The 26,750-nt window shown below is 37.6% G+C and overlaps 1 protein-coding gene across 1 annotated transcript in view; it reads right to left on the reverse strand.

Annotated features, from left to right (window-relative positions):
* Positions 1 to 20,532, reverse strand: part of CDH13 (cadherin 13) — a 258,261-nt gene extending 237,729 nt beyond the window's left edge. The window contains exon 1 of the mRNA XM_044270012.1: positions 20,391 to 20,532. Coding sequence (XP_044125947.1) covers positions 20,391 to 20,472 — 82 coding nt within the window. The 5' untranslated portion in view covers positions 20,473 to 20,532. The remainder of the gene's footprint in view (positions 1 to 20,390) is intronic.
* Between the last annotated feature and the right edge of the window lie 6,218 nt (positions 20,533 to 26,750).

Here is a 26,750-nt window from a genome sequence, read left to right on the forward strand (position 1 = left end):
TTATGTCTCCATAAGATCACATAATATCCCCAGAAGTCCAAGTCAGATGAACCTTCCAATACTCAACATGCAGCACGGTCCGCAGTGCACATCTGTTACCGTACGCACAAGGTGAAACGCGCCATTTACATTAATGTCACTTACAGTAGACTTCTGCTGTGTGGTTTTAACTGTCAAGACGCCTTCCGTTATCTAAGGCACATTAATCATATGGCTGAAGTTGTTAAGAAGTTAAAACTGCAAAAAACAAAGGAACACTCCGGGGAGGACATTACACATTGTATTATAGCTAGTGCAGAGCTGGGGGGGGGTGAGCAAGACCCAGGGAGTCAAAGACCACTGAAGCGGTCCCTCCTTTGTCATCACTGTCTAAACTGGAGAATTTCTTTAGATACAGAAGTAGGGTTGAGCGAACCCTAACTGCAAAGTTCGGGTTTGTACTTTTTCACTGAAGTTCGGTGTTCGGGTGATTTTATTATTTTTATCTTAAGATAGAATGCTAACTAAAATGGCAATTGAGGGGTTAAAAATAATTTAAAAAAAACTCACCTCATCCACTCTTCTTTCTGCAGGACCTGCAAAAGGACATGCGATGGTGATCAAGTTGACGTCATCGTAGGTCCTTTTGCAGGTCCTGCAGAATGAAGAAAGAAGAGGATACCGGCTGCACGATCAAGTGGATGAGGTAAGTTTTTAAAAAACATTTTTTAACCCCTAAATGGCCATTTTAATTATCATTCTGTCTTAAGAATGCTATTATTTTCCATTATTACCATGAAAATAATAAAATCACCCAAACACCGAACTCGAACCCGAACTTCAGTGAAAAAGTCCATGTTGTATATAGAAACAGTATTATAGTTATATTCTTGTACATAGGAGCAGTATTATAGTAGTTATATTCTTGTACATAGGAGCAGTATTATAGTAGTTATATTCTTGTACATAGGAGGCAGTATTATAGTAGTTATATTCTTGTATATAGGAGCAGTATTATAGTAGTTATATTCTTGTACATAGGAGCAGTATTATAGTAGTTATATTCTTGTACATAGGAGCAGTATTATAGTAGTTATATTCTTGTACATAGGAGGCAGTATTATAGTAGTTATATTCTTGTACATAGGAGGCAGTATTATAGTAGTTATATTCTTGTACATAGGAGCAGTATTATAGTAGTTATATTCTTGTACATAGGAGCAGTATTATAGTAGTTATATTCTTGTACATAGGAGGCAGTATTATAGTAGTTATATTCCTTGTACATAGGAGGAAGTATTATAGTAGTTATATTCTTGTACATAGGGAGGCAGTATTATAGTAGTATATTCTTGTACATAGGAGGCAGTATTACAGTAGTATATTCTTGTACATAGGAGGCAGTATTATAGTAGTTATATTCTTGTACATAGGAGGCAGTATTATAGTAGTTATATTCTTGTACATAGGAGGCAGTATTATAGTAGTTATATTCTGTACATAGAGGCAGTATTATAGTAGTTATATTCTTGTACATAGGAGCAGTATTATAGTAGTTATATTCTTGTACATAGGAGCAGTATTATTAGTTATATTATGTACATAGGAGCAGTATTATAGTAAGTTATATTCTTGTACATAGGAGCAGTATTATAGTAGTTATATTCTTGTACATAGGAGCAGTATTATAGTAGTTATATTCTTGTACATAGGAGCAGTATTATAGTAGTTATATTCTTGTACATAGGAGGCAGTATTATAGTAGTTATATTCTTGTACATAGGAGCAGTATTATAGTAGTTATATTCTTGTACATAGGAGCAGTATTATAGTAGTTATATTCTTGTACATAGGAGCAGTATTATAGTAGTTATATTCTTGTACATAGGAGGCAGTATTATAGTAGTTATATTCTTGTACATAGGAGGCAGTATTATAGTAGTTATATTCTTGTACATAGGAGGCAGTATATAGTAGTTATATTCTTGTACATAGGAGGCAGTATTATAGTAGTTATATTCTTGTACATAGGAGCAGTATTATAGTAGTTATATTCTTGTACATAGGAGCAGTATTATAGTAGTTATATTCTTGTACATAGGAGGCAGTATTATAGTAGTTATATTCTTGTACATAGGAGCAGTATTATAGTAGTTATATTCTTGTACATAGGGAGCAGTATTATAGTAGTATATTCGTGCATAGGAGCAGTATAGTAGTTATATTCTTGTACATAGGAGCAGTATTATAGTAGTTATATTCTTGTACATAGGAGGCAGTAGTATAGTAGTTATATTCTTGTACATAGGAGCAGTATTATAGTAGTTAGTATTCTTGTACATAGAGCAGTATTATAGTAGTTATATTCTTGTACATAGGAGGCAGTATTATAGTAGTTATATTCTTGTACATAGGAGCAGTATTATAGTAGTTATATTCTTGTACATAGGAGCAGTATTATAGTAGTTATATTCTTGTACATAGGAGCAGTATTATAGTAGTTATATTCTTGTACATAGGAGCAGTATTATAGTAGTTATATTCTTGTACATAGGAGCAGTATTATAGTAGTTATATTCTTGTACATAGGAGCAGTATTATAGTAGTTATATTCTTGTACATAGGAGCAGTATTATAGTAGTTATATTCTTGTACATAGGAGGCAGTATTATAGTAGTTATATTCTTGTACATAGGAGCAGTATTATAGTAGTTATATTCTTGTACATAGGAGCAGTATTATAGTAGTTATATTCTTGTACATAGGAGCAGTATTATAGTAGTTATATTCTTGTACATAGGAGGCAGTATTATAGTAGTTATATTCTTGTACATAGGAGCAGTATTATAGTAGTTATATTCTTGTACATAGGAGGCAGTATATAGTAGTTATATTCTTGTACATAGGAGCAGTATTATAGTAGTTATATTCTTGTACATAGGAGGCAGTATTATAGTAGTTATATTCTTGTACATAGGAGCAGTATTATAGTAGTTATATTCTTGTACATAGGAGCAGTATTATAGTAGTTATATTCTTGTACATAGGAGCAGTATTATAGTAGTTATATTCTTGTACATAGGAGGCAGTATTATAGTAGTTATATTCTTGTACATAGGAGCAGTATTATAGTAGTTATATTCTTGTACATAGGAGCAGTATTATAGTAGTTATATTCTTGTTAATAGGAGGCAGTATTATAGTAGTTATATTCTTGTACATAGGAGGCAGTATTATAGTAGTTATATTCTTGTACATAGGAGCAGTATTATAGTAGTTATATTCTTGTACATAGGAGCAGTATTATAGTAGTTATATTCTTGTACATAGGAGCAGTATTATAGTAGTTATATTCTTGTACATAGGAGCAGTATTATAGTAGTTATATTCTTGTACATAGGAGCAGTATTATAGTAGTTATATTCTTGTACATAGGAGCAGTATTATAGTAGTTATATTCTTGTACATAGGAGCAGTATTATAGTAGTTATATTCTTGTACATAGGAGCAGTATTATAGTAGTTATATTCTTGTACATAGGAGCAGTATTATAGTAGTTATATTCTTGTACATAGGAGCAGTATTATAGTAGTTATATTCTTGTACATAGGAGCAGTATTATAGTAGTTATATTCTTGTACATAGGAGGCAGTATTATAGTAGTTATATTCTTGTACATAGGAGCAGTATTATAGTAGTTATATTCTTGTACATAGGAGCAGTATTATAGTAGTTATATTCTTGTACATAGGAGCAGTATTATAGTAGTTATATTCTTGTACATAGGAGGCAGTATTATAGTAGTTATATTCTTGTACATAGGAGCAGTATTATAGTAGTTATATTCTTGTACATAGGAGCAGTATTATAGTAGTTATATTCTTGTACATAGGAGCAGTATTATAGTAGTTATATTCTTGTACATAGGAGGCAGTATTATAGTAGTTATATTCTTGTACATAGGAGGCAGTATTATAGTAGTTATATTCTTGTACATAGGAGCAGTATTATAGTAGTTATATTCTTGTACATAGGAGCAGTATTATAGTAGTTATATTCTTGTACATAGGAGCAGTATTATAGTAGTTATATTCTTGTACATAGGAGCAGTATTATAGTAGTTATATTCTTGTACATAGGAGCAGTATTATAGTAGTTATATTCTTGTACATAGGAGCAGTATTATAGTAGTTATATTCTTGTACATAGGAGCAGTATTATAGTAGTTATATTCTTGTACATAGGAGCAGTATTATAGTAGTTATATTCTTGTACATAGGAGCAGTATTATAGTAGTTATATTCTTGTACATAGGAGCAGTATTATAGTAGTTATATTCTTGTACATAGGAGCAGTATTATAGTAGTTATATTCTTGTACATAGGAGGCAGTATTATAGTAGTTATATTCTTGTACATAGGAGGCAGTATTATAGTAGTTATATTCTTGTACATAGGAGCAGTATTATAGTAGTTATATTCTTGTACATAGGAGCAGTATTATAGTAGTTATATTCTTGTAACATAGGAGCAGTATTATATAGTTATATTCTTGTACATAGGAGCAGTATTATAGTAGTTATATTCTTGTACATAGGAGCAGTATTATAGTAGTTATATTCTTGTACATAGGAGCAGTATTATAGTAGTTATATTCTTGTACATAGGAGCAGTATTATAGTAGTTATATTCTTGTACATAGGAGCAGTATTATAGTAGTTATATTCTTGTACATAGGAGCAGTATTATAGTAGTTATATTCTTGTACATAGGAGGCAGTATAATAGTAGTTATATTATTGTACATAGGAGCAGTATTATAGTAGTTATATTCTTGTACATAGGAGGCAGTATTATAGTAGTTATATCTTGTACATAGGAGCAGTATTATAGTAGTTATATTCTTGTACATAGGAGCAGTATTATAGTAGTTATATTCTTGTACATAGGAGCAGTATTATAGTAGTTATATTCTTGTACATAGGAGCAGTATTATAGTAGTTATATTCTTGTACATAGGAGCAGTATTATAGTAGTTATATTCTTGTACATAGGAGCAGTATTATAGTAGTTCTATTCTTGTACATAGGAGCAGTATTATAGTAGTTATATTCTTGTACATAGGAGCAGTATTATAGTAGTTATATTCTTGTACATAGGAGCAGTATTATAGTAGTTATATTCTTGTACAGAGGAGCAGTATTATAGTAGTTATATTCTTGTACATAGGAGCAGTATTATAGTAGTTATATTCTTGTACATAGGAGCAGTATTATAGTAGTTATATTCTTGTACATAGGAGCAGTATTATAGTAGTTATATTCTTGTACATAGGAGCAGTATTATAGTATTCTTGTAATAGAGTTTATTCTTGTACATAGGAGCAGTATTATAGTAGTTATATTCTTGTACATAGGAGCAGTATTATAGTAGTTATATTCCTGTACATAGGAGCAGTATTATAGTAGTTATATTCTTGTACATAGGAGCAGTATTATAGTAGTTATATTCTTGTACATAGGAGCAGTATTATAGTAGTTATATTCTTGTACATAGGAGCAGTATATAGTAGTTATATTCTTGTACAAGGAGCAGTATTATAGTAGTTATATTCTTGTACATAGGAGCAGTATTATAGTAGTTATATTCTTGTACATAGGAGCAGTATTATAGTAGTATATTCTTGTACATAGGAGCAGTATTATAGTAGTTATATTCTTGTACATAGGAGCAGTATTATAGTAGTTATATTCTTGTACATAGGAGCAGTATTATAGTAGTTATATTCTTGTACATAGGAGCAGTATTATAGTAGTTATATTCTTGTACATAGGAGCAGTATTATAGTAGTTATATTCTTGTACATAGGAGGCAGTATTATAGTAGTTATATTCTTGTACATAGGAGCAGTATTATAGTAGTTATATTCTTGTACATAGGGCAGTATTATAGTAGTTATTCTTGTACATAGGAGCAGTATTATAGTAGTTATACCTGACGTACTATATTCTTGTACATAGGAGCAGTATTATAGTAGTTATATTCTGTACATAGGAGCAGTATATAGTAGTTATATTCTTGTACATAGGAGCAGTATTATAGTAGTTATATTCTTGTACATAGGAGCAGTATTATAGTAGTTATATTCTTGTACATAGGAGCAGTATTATAGTAGTTATATTCTTGTACATAGGAGCAGTATTATAGTAGTTATATTCTTGTACATAGGAGCAGTATTATAGTAGTTATATTCTTGTACATAGGAGGCAGTATTATAGTAGTTATATTCTTGTACATAGGAGCAGTATTATAGTAGTTATATTCTTGTACATAGGAGCAGTATTATAGTAGTTATATTCTTGTACATAGGAGCAGTATTATAGTAGTTATATTCTTGTACATAGGAGCAGTATTATAGTAGTTATATTCTTGTACATAGGAGCAGTATTATAGTAGTTATATTCTTGTACATAGGAGCAGTATTATAGTAGTTATATTCTTGTACATAGGAGCAGTATTATAGTAGTTATATTCTTGTACATAGGAGCAGTATTATAGTAGTTATATTCTTGTACATAGGAGGCAGTATTATAGTAGTTATATTCTTGTACATAGGAGCAGTATTATAGTAGTATATTCTTGTACATAGGAGCAGTATTATAGTAGTTATATTCTTGTACATAGGAGCAGTATTATAGTAGTTATATTCTTGTACATAGGAGCAGTATTATAGTAGTTATATTCTTGTACATAGGAGCAGTATTATAGTAGTTATATTCTTGTACATAGGAGCAGTATTATAGTAGTTATATTCTTGTACATAGGAGCAGTATTATAGTAGTTATATTCTTGTACATAGGAGGCAGTATTATAGTAGTTATATTCTTGTACATAGGAGCAGTATTATAGTAGTTATATTCTTGTACATAGGAGGCAGTATTATAGTAGTTATATTCTTGTACATAGGAGGCAGTATTATAGTAGTTATATTCTTGTACATAGGAGCAGTATTATAGTAGTTATATTCTTGTACATAGGAGCAGTATTATAGTAGTTATATTCTTGTACATAGGAGCAGTATTATAGTAGTTATATTCTTGTACATAGGAGGCAGTATTATAGTAGTTATATTCTGTACATAGGAGCAGTATTATAGTAGTTATATTCTTGTACATAGAGCAGTATTATAGTAGTTATATTCTGTACATAGGAGCAGTATATAGTAGTTATATTCTTGTACATAGGAGCAGTATTTATAGTAGTTATAGTGCTTGTACATAGGGAGACAGTATTACCTAGTAGTTATATTATTGTAGTACATAGGAGCAGCTATTATAGTAGTTATACTTCTTGTACATAGGAGCAGTATTATAGTAGTTATATTCTTGTACATAGGGAGGCAGTATTATAGTATTATATTCTTGTACATAGGAGCATTAGTAGTTATATTCTCGTACAATAGGAGGCAGTATTATAGTAGTTATATTCTTGTACATAGGAAGGGCAGTAGTATTATAGTAGTTATATTGTTGTACATAGGAGCATATTATAGTAGTTTATTTCTTTGTACATAGGAGCAGTATTATAGTAGCTATATTCCTTGTACATAGGAGGCAGTATTATAGTAGTTATATTCTTGTACATAGTAGCAGTATATCGTATTATATTCTTGGTACATAGGACAGTCTTATAGTAGTTATATTCTTGTACATAGGAGCAGTATTATAGTAGTTATATTCTTGTACATAGAGCAGTATTATAGTAGTTATATTCTTGTACATAGGAGCAGTATTATAAGTAGTTATATTCTTGTACATAGGGAGCAGTATTATAGTAGTTATATTCTTGTACATAGAGCAGTATTATAGTAGTTTATTCTTGTACATAGGGTAGCAGTATTATAGTAGTTAATTCTTGTACATAGGAGCAGTATTATAGTAGTTATATTCTTGTACATAGGAGGCAGTATTATAGCAGTTATGTCTTTGGACATAGGAGGCAGTAATTATAGTAGTTATATTCTTGTACATAGGAGGCAGTATTATAGTAGTGTATTTCTTGTACATAGGAGCAGTATTATAGTAGTTTAGATTCGGTACATAGGAGGCAGTATTATAGCTAGTTATATTCTTGTACATAGGATGCAGTATTATATAGTTATATTCTTGTACATAGGAGGCAGTATATAGTAGTTATATTCTTGTACATAGGAGCAGTATTATAGTAGTTATATTCTTGTACATAGGAGCAGTATTATAGTAGTTATACTCTTGTACATAGGAGGCAGTATTATAGTAGTTATATTCTTGTACATAGGAGCAGTATTATAGTAGTTATATTCCTGTACATAGGAGGTAGTATTATACTAGTTATATTCTTGTACATGGGAGGCAGTATTATAGTAGTCATATTCTTGTACATAGGAGGCAGTATTATACTAGTTATATTCTTGTACATGGGAGGCAGTATTATAGTAGTCATATTCTTGTACATAGGAGGCAGTATTATAGTAGTTATATTCTTGTACATAGGAGGCAGTATTATAGTAGTTATATTCTTGTACATAGGATCAGTATTATAGTAGTTATATTCCTGTACATAGGAGCAGTATAGTAGTTATATTCTTGTACATAGAAGCAGTATTATAGTAGTTATATTCTTGTGCATAGGAGACAGTATTAAAGTAGTTATATTATTGTACATAGGAGCAGCATTATAGTAGTTATATTCTTGTACATAGAAGCAGTATTATAGTAGTTATATTCTTGTACATAGGAGCAGTATTATAGTAGTTATATTCTTGTACATAGGAGCATTATAGTAGTTATATTCTCGTACATAGGAGGCAGTATTATAGTAGTTATATTCTTGTACATAGGAGGCAGTATTATAGTAGTTATATTCTTGTACATAGAAGGCAGTATTATAGTAGTTATATTCTTGTACATAGGAGCAGTATTATAGTAGCTATATTCTTGTACATAGGAGGCAGTATTATAGTAGTTATATTCTTGTACATAGGAGCAGTATTATAGTAGTTATATTCTTGTACATAGGAGCAGTATTATAGTAGTTATATTCTTGTACATAGGAGCAGTATTATAGTAGTTATATTCTTGTACATAGGAGCAGTATTATAGTAGTTATATTCTTGCACATAGGAGCAGTATTATAGTAGTTATATTCTTGTACATAGGAGCAGTATTATAGTAGTTATATTCTTGTGCATAGGATCAGTATTATGGTAGTTATGTTCTTGTACATAGGAGCAGTATTATAGTAGTTATGTTCTTGTACATAGGAGCAGTATTATAGTAGTAATATTCTTGTGCATAGGATCAGTATTATAGTAGTTATGTTCTTGTACATAGGAGCAGTATTATAGTAGTTATATTCTTGTACATAGGAGCAGTATTATAGTAGTTATATTCTTGTACATAGGAGCAGTATTATAGTAGTTATATTCTTGTGCATAGGATCAGTATTATGGTAGTTATGTTCTTGTACATAGGGGGCAGTATTATAGTAACTGGCTTGTTTTGCTCTGTTTATGCTTATGATTTTGTTCTGCCATTTCAGATTGTAGTTTAGTAATGTTATATACTGCACATATGCTCAACATTTTAAAATCCTGACTCCTATTGTATTTAGTCACATAGTTTGAGTTTCTCCTGGAAATGTGTCACCTCTGCTTTGATAGAGTAATTCTCTCCTTCATATGACATAGCCTGATCAATGAACGGGCTGCTGCACTATGTTTTTCAGATACAACTTTCTTATATCAGAAAATCTCACAATAACAAGACAAAATGGATCCTTGGGAACTCAGAATAAGACACTATTCACGCAGCGTCTTAAGCTACAGGTGCGCGCCATTATCTAGTAAACCTTGTCAGGATATTATTCAGTCGCAGTGCAGAAAACATTTATAAATTAGTGAACAGGAAAAAAATGTGAACAGACGGCTTCGTCCCTTCTACCTTTTCCCTAGGAAAACTCAGCAACGAAAATGAAGCAGCAATATGTCTCAGATCCTGTCATGGGAAAGCCTGCAGCTAATCAGATGTGTGTCCTCACCTTTCGGGCACAGCAAGGTAGGGGAGGAGGGAGGTGAATGTCCCCAGGATGACTACAGATGAAGTATGATTAAAATAAAATGTACTGCAGATATAAAAAGATGCTTCATTAAAGGAAGGCGATGTAATTTACAATGACATATATTGGATATTTGTATGGAAGCTGGCGGGAACGGATGCCGTTGTGTTCTATAAATGGTAAAAAAGAAAAAAATACTCCAGGGATATCTGAAGTTTTCTCTTAGAATTGTTCATTATGGACTCTTTTATGTGTAATCACTGCAGAGTTTGGATAGTGAGAAACACAAAGCTAAATCTGTATCTGTACCATGTGCTACTTATTGTACTGGTGTAGCAGAGGCATCAATGCAGACGTGTGACTGCTGTGCTTTCACTCCCTATGGAGATGCTGCTTGGGAGAGGTGACCATTTTGCATCTCTTTGCTTGTGAGACCAATATGGTACTTTTTTTTCCCCTCCGGCAGTATAGCCTCTTTGCTTATACTACTCGGATAGTCCCTTTCTACTCCACCATCAAATTTCCAGTTTTACACAGTGTAGTCCTTTTTTTTACTACTAGTGAGGTGCCTTCCTATGTCACCAGTTTACACTCCTTTTTACACCAGTGTAGTTCTTTTTTATGCCAACAGTGTATCCAGCATCATTGGTGTCGTCACTTTTCTTCTCTGTTGTAGTTATTTTTCTATACAATCATTGCAGTTCTTTTTCTACTCCACCAGTGTAGTCCCTTTCTATTCCATTGTAGTTCTTTTTCTACTCCACCAGTGTAGTCCCTTTTCTACACCATTGTAGTTATTTTTCTACTCCACCAGTGTAGTCACTTTCTATTCCATTGTAGTTCTTTTTCTACTCCACCAGTGTAGTCCCTTTTCTACACCATTGCAGTTCTTTTTCTACTCTATAAGTGTAGTCCCTTTCTATACCATTGTAGTTTATTTTCTACACCATCAGTGCAGTCCCATTTCTACACTATTGTAGTTCTTTTTCTACTCCACCAGTGTAGTCACTTTTTTATACCATTGTCGTTCTTTTTCTACTCCACCAGTGTGGTCTCTTTTCTACACCATTTCAGTTCTTTTTCTACTCCACCAGTGTAGTCCTTTTTCTATTCCATTGTAGTTTATTTTCTATACCATCAGTGTAATCCCTTTTCTACACCATTGTTGCTCTTTTTCTACTCCACCAGTGTGGTATCTTTTCTACACCATTGTAGTTATTTTTCTACTCCACCATTGTAGTCCTTTTTCTATTCCATTGTAGTTTATTTTCTATACCATCAGTGTAATCCCTTTTCTACACCATTGTAGCTCTTTTTCTACTCCACCAGTGTGGTATCTTTTCTACACCATTGTAGTTTATTTTCTACACCATCAGTGTAGTCCCTTTTCTACACTATTGTAGTTCTTTTTCTACTCCATTATTGTAGTCCCTTTTTATACCATTGCAGTTCTTTTTCTACTCCACCAGTGTAGTCCCTTTTCTACACCATTGTAGAAAAACATTGCCAACATAGTCCTGCTTTTGATATTCTCAGTGAATTCCCTTTTCTAAATCACCAGTGTAGTCCCTTTATTCTGACATTCTAATCTGTTTTCTATGCCTTTAGTGTAGCCTCTTTGTTACACCATCATTGCAGACCATTTTAATGCCAAAAGTGTGGTTTATTTTTAACAGTGTAGTCCTGCTTAGTCTATATATAATGTTTGTATCTATTGGGTTAGTGCATTATTTTCTGTTATTTTTTTATTAATGTAGCCATGCACATCTGCATATTCATTTATTAATATCATGCAGGATGTTTTTTTTAAATCTTTTTCTGTGATTTTCTTTTTATTTACTCCACTATTGCTGTCGTTTATTCTCCAAAGGTGTAGACCATTTTTACATCACCAACAGAGTCCCTCTGTTGAAACCACTAGTACACCAGTGTAGGTCCTTTTCTAAACCACCAATGTAGTCCCCTTCTTTCTAATCTCTTTTCTATGCCTTTAGTGTAGTCTCTTTTAAACACCACCATTTTATTCCACATTGATATTCTGTATCTGCAGTCTCTTTTTTTATAGCACAATACTAACCAACACAACAGGGTTAAAGAGGTTGTCCCATGAAAAAAACATATCCCCTATCTACAGTATCTGACTGGAGGGTGCCCAACCTCTGCAACCCCATTTATAAGGAGAACTGTGGCCCAAGTTCCTCTGTTTGAATGGAATGGCTGTCACCCATCTCTACTGCCTTTCCATTCACCTCTATGGCTGGTTAGAAGGGCTCACCTATCTCTAGCAGTCACATATAGTTGGATGGAGCGGCGCATGTGTAACTGCCACTCCATTCATCCTTGGGAACACGGCACCCATTCTTGTGAGTGACTGGGGCCCCAGCAGTTGAACCCCCCGTCATTCAGACCCTTAAACCTTAGCCTATGAATTGTTTTGCCGAAGACAATCTCTTTAAACCCAATTCCAGAGAATGAGCTGTAATACCAGTACACCCCACGAACAAGAGTGCACAAAAAGCAGACTCTATTTTTCAACCTTGACCAAACCCTCTTCTATAAATCTACCAGAAATGATCAAATCATCTGAATACAACACAATGCATGCTGTTTGCAAGCTCGATAAATGTCCTTGCTCTCGGTAGAAATTCCTGGTTTCTTTTTTAGCCTTTTATTATTTTTTTTCAACATAAATTGGCATTAAATTGGAATGATTAAACCAGCGTTTACAGCACTGAAGTTTATTCTCCAACCAGCAATTCAATCTGATGGCCTCGGTTTACTTAACTATTACACAAAGTACTTTTAGAGATATTTTCTGAGTGGGCTCATAGGGGCTTATAGTCATAAAACAAATATCTGTGCTTTTGTCGGGTAAAAAGACTTTTGAAAATGAATTAAACGTAGAGCCAAAAGAAAATAACCACTTCACCTACACATTGGGCAATTAGCGTCTGCTCTACGGTGTTCAACAAAATTCCTGTCAGAGAGGGAAATGTTTTAGAGATCTAATATCTGCTCAGATTGCGGTTGAAGTTACGCTCAGCAAAACGGAAAGGCAGAAGTAATAGCGCCCTGTGAGAAAAGTGCCTAATAAAGCCTGTCTCGGACAATTATATTGTACTTTAGGTTCATAACCCCTGGAAAGTACTGTCTTGGAAGAAACTATTATAGCATTTCTCCATTACTCCAATACCTGGCTATCCCAAATTTTTTTTTAAAAACCATCTCAAAGACTATTGCAATTACAAAAAAAATAAAAAAATTCCTTCATACCAACATTTGAAGAGCAAATTTTTGACACAAAGAAACTTTCTCAAACTTGAGGAAATTATACGGCATTGTGTCAACCAACAGATTTGACTTTGGGCTAATCCTAAGGGTATTGTCCTGGCTGTCCCCTGGTATTCACCCTTTAGCCCATGTACAGGGATCTTGTAATGACCGGCGTCACGCACAGGGAGGGAAAAGGGAAAGCCCTGCCCATAGGAGAGGGAAAGGTGGTGACCCCTGACTCACCTTGCGGCTGGCACCTGACTGCCCTGACGTCCCTAGACGGGTTCCTCACCCGTGCGGCGATCACGTGCCTAAACCCTGGCTTTCCCTAAAATAAGCCCTAGATAGTGAACGGGCCAGTGGGATCGCTAGTCCGCACCACTGACACTAAGAGGGAAACACCAGGGAGAGGACAGACAATACAGACAAACACATAAACCCAGGTGGGCGACCACAGCAGACCACAAAGGTCCAACAGGGATCCGGAGGGAAACGTTCTGGACCAACAACCAGAGAACGGAGCAACACAGCTCCAGTGGGTCAGTATAGAAGTCCAGGCAGGAAGCTCTATATCTGGCAACCAGAGAAGTGTGAGAGGGGAATATAAGGAGGTTGGGAGTGCTGGACAAGGAACAGCTGAGGAGAAGGAGCTACGGAACCCTGAGTTAGCCAAAAAGGGTTGCAAAGCAAACCCAGAAAGCTACCATAAGGAAACAGCCCTATCTTACATAGCCAACCGGGTATAACGGGGTCAGGCGTGGTTCTTGACACCCTCGTGACAGATCTGGACTTCATTGTAGGGGCACCACCAGGCTGATACCTCCTAGAGAAGTCTCTGTGGGATTGACTGGTGACCCATGGAGGTCAGAGGCACCGTTGTAGAGCACCAAGGGATCAGGCAAAGTCATGGTCAGGGACAGGTTTAGGTCAGGATGGCAGAGTACATGCTATTCGGTAAGTGATCTGAGGTCAAGTCAAGGGTCAAGAGGAACTTTATTGTCATTCCACTGTGCAAACAGCACAAAAGAACAAAATTACATGCATACAGTTAATTGTAATAAGGACCCCACCCAAAAATTATACTTAGTAATTAACCATACGCCTTAGCAATTCATTACATTATTTAAAAGTCTAATAGGGGTAAAAACTATTTCTGCAATGATTCGTATTACATTGCAAACTCCTGTCAGGGCAGAAAACAAAGGGTCAATACAGAGGTCAGGCACAGGTCAGGTCAGGCAGCAGAAGATCAGACTCCGGTAAAGAGATAGAAAGTTGGTACATGAGCAGATAACAGAACAGACACATTAGCATAGTAACACGCTAGAAAACCTATTCCTCAGGCATCCCCCAGAGGGGAAGGTGGCTTGAGTACCCAAAGGTTGTCAGCTATTGGCAGGTGAAGATTAGGGTGGTCCTTTAAAAATCGGAGGGAACCCACCCTTAACAGGCAGAGAAGGAGAGGCCTTGCTAACAAGCAAGCCACAGCCGGCATTTAGGCATGGAGTAGACCTGGCAGCCTGACCTACTAGAAAGAAGACAGCAAGAGGTGGTCCTGGGCTGCCTAGTGAGGTAACAGGAAACCAGAGCATCCAGGAAAAAAGCCACCCAAATAGATGAATATGCAAGCTCCATACCAATCTAGCTGTGGTTACTTTGGAATATACCTTATAACCTAAGTCCAACATGTTTTGACTGCATTAGTTAATATTTCTATCTCAACACTTACCTGGCAAGAAGCAAAACTCTTCGACAAAATTTAGCACAAACACATTACATGTATCACGCATGATAGAAAGAGAACAGATTGTAATACATAACATCTGCCTTGTTACAGTACCGAGAACGACAATCATCAGCTTATTAGGAGGCACATGGAGAATCTGCTGAGAAGAATAATCATGCCAGAGGCTCTAACCCCCGTATCTCAAAATATCCTAAGAAAACGAAGAGGACATCTGGTAGCCAAATTAATGAAGTGGAGTAATACTCAATACTCGATACTCTTATTAACGTGAACCTTCACTTTTGTGGTGGATCAAAATGTTGGTAAGTAGATGCTATAAACTGGAACATTAAGCAAGTATGACTGCTCAAAAGTTTATGGAAAACCCTGACCCTGGGGTCAGTTTAAGTCTCCCCTGTCACCAAAGTTGCAGTTCACTGCTCAATATATAAATGCTCCTGCCCATCCCAAATGTCCACAGTACTGAAGAGGGTTGATAGTTGCCAATGATCAATGGCATAATTATTCCTGCCCACCAGCAAGCACAATTATGGATCTTGTTGATGGCTTCCACCTGGATTGGAGCATGCAGATTTCTGTTTCATACCACATTTTTGGTGGTGCATGGACCTAAATGAGCATTTGACATGTAGACCATGCACACTCTGCCATACCTACAGTATGTTCACGTATTAGATCAAGTCTGAGCAATCTGCACTGTATGATGAGGACAAACTGGCTAAGCAAATACCACCAGTACATTTTCTGATGGTTAAAAAACATTAGACGATGAGACACTGACTAACATGGCAGCCAGATAAGTGGCATCACTATGGAGTTTAGAGGTTTTATGGTTAGCATTCTCTTATGGCACCAGGGTCAAGGGCTTGACTACAACAAGTGCAACGTATCCATTGATTTGTATGTTCCTTATATCAAACCCTGATGAATAATGATCTCTGATGAATAATTCACTTTTTATTTCACAGGTTGAGAATATTCTATTCATCCATTTCTTATGCTGGCCTTGACACCTCCAATGACAAGTGAACCTTGTCTGGGGGCACCAGAAAATATATCAGAAAGAGACCTGTGAAAAGAGACCCCTGAAGAAGGAGGATCAAAAAACCCTGAAGAAGGAGGATCAAAAAACCTCCGAAACGCGTTGGGCTATTTTAGTGTAAATAAACTGCATTGACCAGAAGCCTTGCCATCAATTGTTATCATCTGACATGAGATCCCGGCGAGGGGGGTAGTCGGTCACGGGTGTCTTGAGTTTTATCCTGTGACTGCCCCCCCCTGTGAAGTGAGTACCACAACTCTCATCAACAGGAATCTCTTCCATGGAGAGTACTTCATTTTAATTATTATAATTATTTTAATTATTTCAACATTACCCTTCGGTATAAGGGGACATTATCCATTTTCACCTATTTTCTCTACATCTTTGGGAGTGGCGCCTTCTATAGTGTTTCCTGTTTTTTGAATCACGTCCGGTGGGATCCATCTGATATATTTCTTTCTGATATATTTTCTGGTGCCCCCAGACAAGGTTCACTTGTCATTGGTATCTGTCTATAGGGACTGAAAAGTTTTTCATTTTCCCTATAACACTTGCGCAGCCTTCATCTAAATAGTTATCCAATAGGCACATAGTTTTGGGGTGCTATTGTATTTTGGTCTATTTCATAATCTTTCTTCCATTTATACCTACATCTCTTCCATCCCTCTGGCGCCTTCTTTCCCAGGACCTCCTGTCCTGGTGAAACGACTCAACTTTGCAGGTACCTGATATTATGTTGTCTGTAGATCCTGAGAAACTGGGCTGGGTCTACCAAAAGTATCTCCTATTTTTGTCCACCTTTAGTTTAAGATGTTTTTTCTCTTTTTTGCTTCCCAAAAGTGACATCATCGTTGGCCGCCATTAAATCCTCTGTAGTAGTTGTCTCTGACCCTGGGATGACTCCTATAGGACCAACTTGTCTAGGTCTGAAGCATTATTAGGAAGTGTGGTGCATCTATGCAGTTTTTGAAAAACTTAGTGACAACCTCTATTATATGCAGCTGCCATTATTGTGAGGCCACTGCATAGGTTGTAACCTAGATTTTATATAAATGTAGCTGTTAGGGGATGATGAGGGTTATAATATTGCACCAGGTTCAGGGGCGTAGCGTGGGGGGGGGGCCAGGGGGGCCGTTGCCCCGGGCGCAAATTTGCTGGGGGCGCCAGGCGGCAAACACTTCAATGAGGGTCATGGGAGCCTATGGCTCCCGTCCCCTCCGTTCTTCCTCATAGGTTTCAGGCTAGTGGCCTGAAGCCTATGAGGCAGTAGAGCGAGCGTAGTGTCAAGAATGTAGTTGATCCTGGGAGGTATGATGTCAAGGGAAGAGGCGGAGTCTCGTCATCCAGGGGGTGTGGTCTAACGATGTGCGGGAGATTCTACAGAGCAGGAGCAGAGTCTGCAGGTAAGTATGTGGAGGAGAATAGTGACTGTTATTTTTACTTGGGGGGCTTTTTGCAGGGGCTGAAGGGAGAAGGAATCATCTTTGTATTGGAGACTGTATGTTAGAGTGGTCTGAAGAGAAGGTAGGGGGGGTGATATTATTTACATGGGACTGTATGCTGGAGAGGCTGAATGCGGGGGGGTGATACTATTTTACATGGGACTGTATGCTGGAGGGGCAAAGGCAGGGAAGTGATGTGTCTTACATGGGACTGTATGCTGGAGGGGCTGAAGACAGAGGGGGGGTTGTATCTTACATGGGACTGTATGCTGGAGGAGCTAAAGGCAGGGGGAGTGATGTATTTTACATTGGACTGTATGCTGGAGGGGCTGAAGGCAGGACGAGTGATGCATTTTACATGGGACTGTGCAAGAAGGGCTGGAAGGCAGGGGTGTGATGTATCTTACATGGGACTGTATGCTGGAGGGGCTGAAGGCAGACGGCAAAGAGAGGGAGTGTGATATTATTTACATAGGACTGTTTGTTGGAGGGGCTGAAGGTGGGGAGTGATGTATTTTACATGAGATGGTATGCTGGGGGGACTAAAGGCAGGAGAGTTATGTGTCTTACATGGGACTGTATGCTGGAGGGGCTGAAGGCAGGGGGAAGGTTGTATCTTACATGGGACTGTATGCTGAAGGGGCTGAAGGGGGGGCATAATTATTACTATAATACTACAGAGGGGGTCATTATAATATTTATAATATTAATATAGAGGAGGAAATAATATTAATACAGAAGGGCCAGTATATATTATAATTATACAGAGGGCATTATAGTTATGGGTACTACGGGGGAGATCTGTTATCTGAGGATGATAGTAAAGTGAGAAATCCCAAACATTTTCTGTTAAACTCTACAGAGATGAGACGCGACTGAAAGAAGGTGTCATGACGGTCCTATCTCCGAATGAAAATGCTGAGGAAAGTCTACATCACAGGAGAGGTCACTGGATGTAACAGGTATGGTGCGGTATTCTCCTGTATGTTATGTCCATACAAATATCTGTTTGGGGGGGTGGATATAGACGCCTGGCCCCAGACTTCAGGTCACACTGTGTATGTTCTGAATTCTGGGGCCTCACACCCATCTACTACATTATCTGTACTCAGAGTTATCCCTGTGTTATCTGTGGTGTTACATAGGACTGCAGGTGACATCTACTGCATTATTTGTTAAAAGGGGCGTGGTCACAGGTTGGGGGCGCAATACTTGGCTTGCCCCGGGTGCTGGCAACCTACGCTACGCCACTGATCAGGTTGGATATCGGAGGTTGGGAGAGTCAGCAGCTCATGAATATGAAGACTCCCAAGCTCCCAGCTCAGGCTGGAACTGCTCAATACAGATTTAGGCCAAAAAAATGGTTCTGTTCAAGACAGTGACATTTTGATCAGGGTATCTGATACCAGTTTATGCTGCCCTCAGATAGACTGCTATAAAAATGGTGGAAGATTCCCTTTGAACAATAAATCATTATCTGATGGCACAATCCATTAGAAATTGTTATTTTTTTTATTAAACTTTATATAATTTTTGGATGCGTTTCTTTTTCATTTCAATGGTACTAGGTTGTGCTTCTGTAGCAGCCAACACAAATGATACAATGTCGTATATAGATAGTTAATCCATTTTCAGTTCACTGCTGCTGTGAGGGAAAAATGTTGTCAGCCAGGTAATCCTCATGATAATAGTAGGTGTAAAATTGGGATGGCAGTACGACAGCTCGAATGTTCTTTTAAATAGGCCTAGATAAAGATGCCCTGAGAAGAGCACAGGAATGGAAGTAAATCCGATCCTGGCAATTATAATGGTTTTTCAGCTCTACATTACTGCCAGGACCCACTGCAGATGGCCTGGGCACAGCTCATGTCATCCTCTGGACGTACTATTACTTTCTATTGAGGTAAGAGCACCGCATGAGCACCACAATCAGGGTGAAATAGAGCATCCATTATTTGACTTATATAACCATATCCCACACAGAATCAATTAGTTGGTTAGTGGGGGTACCTTATCAAGGTCCTCTCTATAACCCACAGAAGAGAGGAGCTGAATAGGTTGCAGGACTCAACATGTTCAACTGATCAAGGAACCTGTTCAGTCAAAATGAAGTGTCCAAAATGGACGACCCATTTAACTGGCTATAGACTAGATCGTATTTGGTTTGAAGCAAGTACTAAGCTCAAATACATAGAATGAATATTATAAATGAATCTACATCATCTCCAGACAATGTCCCACTCCATAAGAGGTTCAGTAAGTAGAACCAATAAGTTAAAATGGGTTTTCTGAGATTTCATTACTGATGACCTCTGGATGGGTATCTGTGTGGATCTGACCGGTGGTTTGAGAAGGGACTGGCGCTCCTGTGAGCATCATGACCTTCTCACAGCTCACCAAGCACAGCGCTGTACATAGTATATCGGCTGTGCTTGGTATCACTCTCAGACCCATTTGCCTCAATGGGGGTGAGCAGCTCCTAGGTCACATGACCAATAAACATGTCGTTAGCGGCCTAGGAAAAGCTGAGAGAAGGCTGCTGTGCTACTGAGATTGCCAGTGCCTTCCTGAACAGCTGATTGGTGAGTGTCCCAGGTGTCGGACCTCAAAAAATTAGATACTGATGACCCATCCAAAGGTCATCACTATTAAAATCTCAGAAAACCATTTTAACAGTGCATAAGGCATGCAGATACATAATCCACTGCAAGTAATAGCAATAGTTGACAAATCTGAACTGTAACGTTCACCAACAATTTGCAAAATTCGTACAAAATTGGCAAGAAATTAAGCAATAAATAGTGGTACACTCACCTGTCGGAGACCCTTCTAGAACATGTCCAACATATGGGCCTTCTTTGAAGATTGGTCGGTTGTCATTCTGATCGATGACCATGACCTCCAAATCAACAGGTCCCTCAATGGTTTTTCCACTCTCGTCTGTGGTTTCCACTAGTAACTGGAGAAAGAGAATAGAAAATCAATTTTCCGGCAGTATCAAACCAGTCATTAAATAGCCACCCTGTCAGTCCAAGAGCAATCTTTTTCCCGTTGAAGGCAAAGCCCGTCAATTATCGTCCCATTACACAACTTTAAGGGTAGTTTTAACTGGTTGAAAAGCAACTCTTCGACTCTTGGCCAAAAAGATCCATTCCTTGTTGACCTGAGGACACACCATTGTTCAGAAATTGTTGAACCAAGTTTTTTTTTGTTAACTTGCTAATAATTTAATTTGTTTTCTTCACGTTCCGAGGGTCCGTGGCCTTTATGTCCAGATTCGGTTGACCAAGTGTATTTTATGAATATGAGCCTATTTGCATAAACTATACTATGTTGACCACCCTGGAAAGGTTTATCTTGGCTGACAAACAAGGACATTGATAGCCATTCAAATGACAGCAGGTCCATCCTCTGCAGTCAGGAACATTCAAACAGATCACATTTTTATTGGCCTCTTTTATTGAAGTCTCCACTCTAAGCCTCTACTCTTCATCGTAGCCCGGTTCCTCCTACTTTTCCCTAGAAAGTTTCTTGCCTTAACGTCTTTGAAATTCCTGAACTGTATGGCGTTCATTTATTGAGACCAGTGTTTTAGATGCAGGTCTTAATAAGCCCTTGTCCTGGCGGTGGATCCACGAAGAGATGAAGAGGCATTGGCCTTTACATAACTTCGGCGTATCCAGTTCCTGTCTAAATGTATACCAGCTTCCTAAATGTCTTATATTTAGACCATTTTCTACACCTAAAACAGGCATAGAAAATGATGATTGACATGGGCCTCTTCCCCGCCCACGCCATGCCCACTTTTTTAGACCTGGTATGATTGTGAAAAAGTCGCAGATTGCCGTGCAAATAACCTTTGCCTTGCAATCTGTGCCAGAAGTATGCCTAATATAGGCGTATTTCTGATCGTAAATGTTTATCCATCTCAACAACTAGACTCATCAAACATTTGTCATAAATGTACAGTACACCAATGAGCCAAAACAACAAACCACTTCTAGATGAACTGAATAATATGGATTATCTAGTGACAATGGCACCTGTTGAGACGTGGGATATTAGGCATCAAGTGAAAACTCAGTTCTTGAAGTTGGTGTGTTGGAGGCTGAACAAATGGACAAGAATTAGGATTAAAGCTGAGAGAATCGATTTGTTAAACTCAAAACTCGACACAATTATTTTTTTTTTTATTTGCATTCGGTAGAATCAGAATTTCTTGAAATTAATTTGGGTAGTTTTTGTTCAAAGACAGAAAGAGATTTTCCAGGCATTTAACGCACTCTCGATTTTGGTAGAATCGATTCTGATCCAAATGGTATTTCTTGGCCGATTTGGTTGAATCTGACTAAAACAAATTTTAATAAATTAGAGTATCTCTAATTTAGGATCTGAGTGACTTTGACAAATTGTGATGGCTAGACGAGTGGGTCAAAGCATCTACAAAATGGCTGGTCTTGTGGGATATTCTTAGTATGCAGTGGTTAATACCTACTAGATATAAGCAAATTTGTTTCAGGTTCAATTTGATAAATTTAAAAAAAAGTTTAATTGGGGTACAAATAGATTCTACCTAAATCAAATATGCTCCAATTATCTTGAAAGTTAAAATATAACTCTCTATGGTCTCATAAGACGTTTCTGGAAACACTCTAAGACCACAGAGAGACCGTTTTAAGAGTGAGAGAGCAAGAGACTAGTATGTTACTCTGAGTTTTAGAGCAATATATATGCATTAACTGGGGGGGGGGTAGTTTTTCTGATAACAGAGAACGCTGAGTATGTGTGCAGAGTATGGTACGTCAAGCAATCCCCCTCTGGGTTTCTGGGAAACATATATGAAAATTAGCACATCTTACATCACTTTACATCAAATAGGCTTAAGAAAGCTAATTTGAATATCTTTCCCAGAAACCTAGAGAGGCGTTGCCTGGCCTACAATACTCTGCACATGTACTATTACTCCGTAATCAGAAAGCGTGCCCCTCAGACAAATTCAAATACTGTATATTGCTCAGAAACCCAGAGTACTATTCTCTCTGTCCCTCTCTATATTCTCCTAGAGAATGTTATACACCATACTCTGTGGTCTTAGAGTGTTTCCAGAAAAAAATATAAGTCCTAGGAGACCAGAGGACGTTATATACCAACTTTCAAGGCAATTGGAGCATATTTAATTTGGGTAGAATTGATTTGTGCCCAAATTGAACTTTTTCAAAAATTCTGAGGAATTTCAACAAATGTGCTCATCTAACCCCCCTTCATGACAACAGTAGCACAATAGGTTCTCTGCTAGAGTGCTTTTAGAAGACTCGATGCAGATGCTATATAAAGCATGTTTACTACCTGCTGTAATGTACCGGTATATATTTTTGATCTGTCACATCTAAACATCAATTCAAAGTAAATGCTGTTTATGGTTAAACTCTCAAAACAACAATTTGCTGACGAGGAAGGAAAAAAGCAATTGTCTCCTTGCTGCCGTCTTATGCTAGTTAATTAGCCTTGTGTTTTATTGATCATTTTAATTGCATTTGTTAATTAACAAGCTCTTTAAAAAAGAGACTTAATGCACAGTGGCCGAGAGTGCTGACATAATGTCCCTCTGGGATGATCATCGAGAGGCTTCCAAGCACAGGATGTGATACATATTGACGTCACGCAATACATTACTCAAGGGTAACAGATTGTGTGAGACAAGTACTTGGAGACTCAAGACTTTGTCACATTGGGTTAGCCAGTTCTTGGTAATAAACTCATCATAGATCAATTCATATGTCTACTACAGACTTGAACTGCTGACCAGAAGAGATCTGGAGAAAATGGACTGTGTATCAGACCAGGGTTTCTCGGGTCCACAAGATAACATTATTCTCTAAGCCCACCCGTTATCAATGCAGAATATGTGCACGTACACTTTTAGTGGAAAATAATTGGTTCCAAAATCTGCTTCAAGTTGGGTGGTCTTCTTTAAGACCTTTAAGGTCCATGTTTGTGTCAGAGCTTGACCCTATTATTGTGTACTGAGGCTCAAAGCAACTACAAATTACAGAAATAGCCAAACATCATAAAGGTTGAACAGGGACCTAGCTAGAACTGACTGGGCCCCACAGCAAATTTTCATACACCACCATCCCCCCCAACCCCACTTCTTTGCAAACCCCCACCTCCGGTGCAAACCTTACTCATGCGGCTATTTTGTGACTTTTTTTAATTATTTTGCTGTCATATTTAACATGACTTTATTGTTTTTTTAACATTTACAGCTACTGACAAGAGTTTAAGGCCTCGTGAAAATGGCCGTGCTCGTATTGGGGCCCGCAAACAGCGGGTCCGCAATATATGGGCACCGGCCGTGTGCACACTATGGAGTGCTTCTGTGGGCTTTCTCTCCGTGCCTCTGCACTGCAAAAAAAAAGTAGAACTATTTTTTTGCAGTGTGGACGGATCACGGACCCATTAAAGTTGCATGGGTCTGCATCCCTCTGCGGCAACTGCACGGATGGTGCCTTTGCATTGGGGACAGCAAATTTGCACGGAATGGCTGGCACACATGTCCATGAGACCTAATAGACACGTTTGCTTTACCGTTAACCACAAGCATTTTAGCTTCAAATACCTTAGGTTACGGCCAAATGGTCAGGTTTCTTGATGCAGTTTTGAAAGAAAGTATAAAAGGAAAGACAGTCTACAGGACATATATGACTTTTTGAATTAAACTATTGGTTTTGGATTCCAAAACTTCTTTCAGGAACCTGACCATGTGGCCGTACCCTAAACTTTACAGAATTTTTATTTCTTAGTTCTTTTTCTTAGTTCCACTAAATAATGTGAGGGGAACAGGTCAAGAGTAAACCCTCAAAATGGTCTACCATGTTCAAATACAAAGAATATTTCATTGTCAGCACAATAAGTGGCTAATCACTGAACTTTTACCCTGCCGTCAGCAAAGGATTAGTGAATTCAACTGCAATATATTTCTTATCAAGCTGTCACCGTAGACAACTCTAATAAAGCTCTTCCTTTCCAGTCAAGACATTTTCTCTTAAAAAAAGCAAATCGGACATTCTGCATCTCAGCCTCGATCAACAGTGCCTGACAAATGGCATCAACGACTGAAGAATCCCTCTCGAAATGATACAGCCATGATACGTCTCTTTCTTTACAACATACCCTTGCCATATATACATATATATAAGACACAACTTTAAAGTTGGACAGTTAAAGCAGAATGTATGCACATGGTGCAAAGTATTCACGCTGTATAATACGTAGTATGGTGCAATCTGAGGTGACCAAAAAATATCAAAATTCACCAAAATAGTGTGCACCCATTTATACGATCCATAAGCAACCCAATGTTTCGGAAATCACTCATAGATCTGACCTACAGGAAAACCCAATGAATTGGCCTTCGCTCACTTGAACATTATGGACAAGATGAAAAGGAGTTTCTCACTACAGTCAGTTACAGGATATTCATGTCCTATCAGTTGGTGACCAATTTTGGGGGAACAGAAGTGTCGAGTCCCTAGCTTCCATCAGAGAGATACTCATGACCATCCAACAGTGGACAGGGCAACACCATACTTAAAAATGCCCACAAATTCCTACATATGTCATGACCATTTGGACAATAATTGGGGAATCCCATAATCCCATGGGATTTAAAAAAAAGGGCTTGGAACAGTGTAAAATAAAATAAATCACGCTCACCTAACTGATCTTTTGCCGCTCCCATTCTGATACTTCTCTTCCACCAGTCTAAGGGTCCATTCACACATCCGTATAATGGGTCCGGATCTGTTCCGCAACGTTGTGGAACGAATCCAGACTCATTTACTCTCTATGGGGCTGGAAGAGATGCGGACAATTTTTTTTACATTCTATTCCTTTCCGCAATACACTACAGACATGTGAATGGACCCTAAACTTCATAGTTCTTCTTGACACACAAGGCCAGTGTTTGGTTGAGCAGTGTTGAGAGGGGCCAGGGGGTAGAGACCAGCAAGCTAGAAAGAGTAGCTCTTGATCGACATGATCGGCCACTCATTTACTCAATTTAAAGAGTTTCTCTGGGATTTTCATATTGATGGCCTATCCTCAGGATAGGTCATCCATATCAGATTGGCAGGGGTCCAATTCCCAGCACCCCTGACGATGAGCTGTTTGACGAAGCGGAGGCCCTCATCGTAACTCCATTGTATAGTGGCTGTTTTCTTGGTATTGCAACTCAGCCCCATTTATTTGAATGTGACTGAGCTACACCTAGGCCATGTGACCAAAGTATGTGATGTCACATGGCCTGGAAAGAGGCCTAAGCGCTAGCGGAGCACAGCGGCCACTTCATACAGCTGATCAGTGGAGGTGTTGGGAGTTGAACTCCCATTGATCTGGTTTATGACCTGTCCTGAGCATATGCCATCAATATCAAAATCCAGGAGAGACATTTTAACGTAGTAATACCTCTCCAAAGCGCCACCCGCAACTGGGGCCACGTGCGCTTCAATGTAATGTCATTTCCTATATATACTGTGCATACTGGCCTCTTCTACATGGGCAACCATCTAGAAGACCATTTTAGACACAGCCCAGCTGATATTCTAGACCCTTGCTCTTCAGATTCCCATTGTTGTCCTCATTGATGAAACTATTAGCACTTGTTAGTCATGATTCAATGGTAAAAGGCACAATCCTGTCATCCTCGCTATATGTAGGAGGAAGCCCTGAGCTCAGCATTCAGGGAATAGCAATAGAAAATTATTCTGTTTTCTGCATCCAATGACTGCAGAAGCTAATTTCCTTTGCAGAGAGATAATTAGAAGGTGTCTTTGACTGCCATTTGGGTGACAGCGCTTTCATTTTCCTACATTTTCATAATTTGACAAAGGCCACTATGGGTTCAAAGCCGTCATCCAGAGTTGTTTGTCTCAAGCTTTGTATTCGATGACCCCTTGTAATGAAAATTTTGGTTTTTATATTTTTTACATTATTCTCCTTCTATCAATAAAGCAATTTGTAACATATAAAAAAAGTCTAACGACTATAAATCATCTCCTCAATGTATTTATTATTCATGTTCCGTCATATAGGTATAGGAAGGATAATTATTTTCATGTCACCAGGAGATGGAATATTCATTAATTTGCTACCTTTCTAACAGACCAATTAAAA

This window comes from Bufo gargarizans, chromosome 10 (assembly GCF_014858855.1).
Source record: "Bufo gargarizans isolate SCDJY-AF-19 chromosome 10, ASM1485885v1, whole genome shotgun sequence".
NCBI classification, from domain to species: Eukaryota; Metazoa; Chordata; class Amphibia; order Anura; family Bufonidae; genus Bufo; species Bufo gargarizans.